The sequence below is a fragment of the Plasmodium gonderi genome, assembly GCF_002157705.1.
Source record: "Plasmodium gonderi DNA, contig: Pgo-contig_278, whole genome shotgun sequence".
Classification (NCBI taxonomy): Eukaryota; Apicomplexa; class Aconoidasida; order Haemosporida; family Plasmodiidae; genus Plasmodium; species Plasmodium gonderi.
In genome coordinates, this window is record NW_021629186.1 from 1 (window position 1) to 2449 (window position 2449).

Below are 2449 nucleotides of genomic sequence, written 5' to 3' on the forward strand. Positions count from 1 at the left end.
AATACTAAAATAATATAATTATAATTATATTAAGAATATATTAATAATAATGAATGGATAAATATCTAAAAATATATGAATAAATTTTGTGGAAAATATGTTCCTCAATAAGATGTCGAAATAAATTCATATTTTTTTATAATATGAGAATAAAATTTGTTTAATATAGGGATATATTATTATTATATATTTATATGATATGATAGAATCAATAACAATGATTATTAAACAAAAAATACTGTATTATATGTGTGTTAACAGATATTATGATACGCGAAATCACACATATATATAATGCTATAAGCGAAGTCAAAATAATGTAATACTTATAGCAAAATAAATCTATAAATAATAAGCATTATACTAAACAATAATATATTATGAGTACGGAATAACAAATTATTTATTAACATTATGACAAATACAAATATTAATATAATATAAATTTCATGCATTGAAATATTTTATTTAATACATATATATAAATATTATGTTTTAATATGTTTTTGTAAAAGTTTATGATATAATTCTATAATATAGAAATAACTAATATTTAAAAACTACATACAAAATATAGAACCTGTAAAAATACATAAAAAATAATACAATAGTTTCTAAAAGCAATAATTATTTTATAAAAAAGGCCTAAAAACTAAATGCTAAACCTAAAACCAGAACTAGATATGAATCACTATTAATAATTAAAAGTATAATTTTAATTTATATAAAATTTATAGAAAAAAAATATATACCTGACAGGAAATGTTATTAATACTTGAGGAACTCCCAATGAGTATAAAATATAAGTCGATTGCGTTATAAAATATAAATTCTTCGGCATAATCCTTTAATATTTTGTTAATTATTTATAAGATATGAAAGAATATATAACAAAAACAAATAGTATTATTTATTTCATATTCTCTATGATGAATATTTACAATACCTTTTGTGTATTATTTCAATTTTCCTCAAAATATCTTATATACATTTTAATTACATATGCTCGATGTAACAATAATTTAACTTAAATTATAAGAACATTATTATAATTTTGTTATATATAATAATTCAAATATATTTCATTTTTTATTTAGATAGAATTTTAAAATGTACTTCAAATCATTATTTATTAGGTATTATTATTTTTTTTATGAAGAAATAGAATCTTATTTATGATGAATAAACTACAAATAATTTCAATATATAAAATATTATTAATTGAACATTCTATATAATTTTTTATCATATATATTATAGGATTTCATGTGTTATTTTAACATATATGTTTATGCTTAAATTAACAATTTATATATTTAAACATATCATATCCACACAATGTTAGTTTATGTATAAATGCATAGGGACATTAATTAATTTATAATTTTTCATATTTATTGTATTATAAATGTAAATATGGCTGAAAATCTAGCTGCTGTATGGATACATTTAAATTTATACATATTACAGCATATATATGTATTACTGAATATCCTACAATTAATGATTTTCAATAAAACATAAATAATATTAATGAATAAATAAATTTTTTCTATTTTAATTTTTTTCATTTTAACTTATAGAATTTTACTGTATCTGATTTACCTTCCGTAAAATTTTATGAAACGTTGGAAAAAGATTCTATGCAATTACAATATAAGGTTCCAATATTCTGTAGAGGTTTTCATGCCATGTACGACAAAGAATTAAAAATTAAAAACCTTTGCTCGAAATATGTAACTTATTTAAACAAACGAGACAGTATATTGCGTAAATATACAAACAAACATGATTACTGTAATCTCATAAGCTACTGGGTATCAAATGAGCTATTAGAAACTCATAAAGTTAATCAAAATGATAGTATTAGCGCATTCAAACAAATGGAGCTTATGTGGAAAGCTTTATTTAGACAACAGCGTAAAGATAATTCTTACGTATGTGTACCTTATAATTCTATTATTAATTTCTACGATGATTGGAAAAATTCGAAAATTCTATATGATTACTACATCGATTTTGATGTCCTTAATAAAATGACTTATAATTGTGCTGGAAAGTGCCATGAAATATGCTATTATCTGGAAGCCATAAATACGATATATAAAAGTTTTAATGAAATTTGTACTTCTAATGTAACAAATAAATGTCCGATTAGTATTATGGATTATAATGCACGGAATCCATTACCATTATTAGGTAAGTATAAATGTCGTACGGAGCATAAGGATTTAGATATGGATGAAGCACAAGCACGTCTAGAAGAAACAGAAGGGAACACTGACACTGAATTGATTCCTGAAACAGAAGGTATCATTGACACAGAATTGAACTCTGAAAGAGAATTACCTTCCTATACTCCATCAATTACAATGAGTTCTGAGGGAACATCAGAATTATTAATTGATGAATCGAATCATATAAGTAAATTTGGTAATACTCTTTTAGG

General features: G+C 21.4%; 1 protein-coding gene across 1 annotated transcript; it reads left to right on the top strand.

The window, feature by feature from the left end:
• Positions 1-1416: 1416 nt before the first annotated feature.
• On the top strand, positions 1417-2449 carry PGO_002570 (variable surface protein; the record flags this gene model as incomplete). The annotated part of the gene is made up of 2 exons (XM_028691151.1): positions 1417-1437; positions 1584-2449. Coding segments are annotated over 2 exons (887 nt in total), but the record flags the coding sequence as incomplete, so codon positions are not given.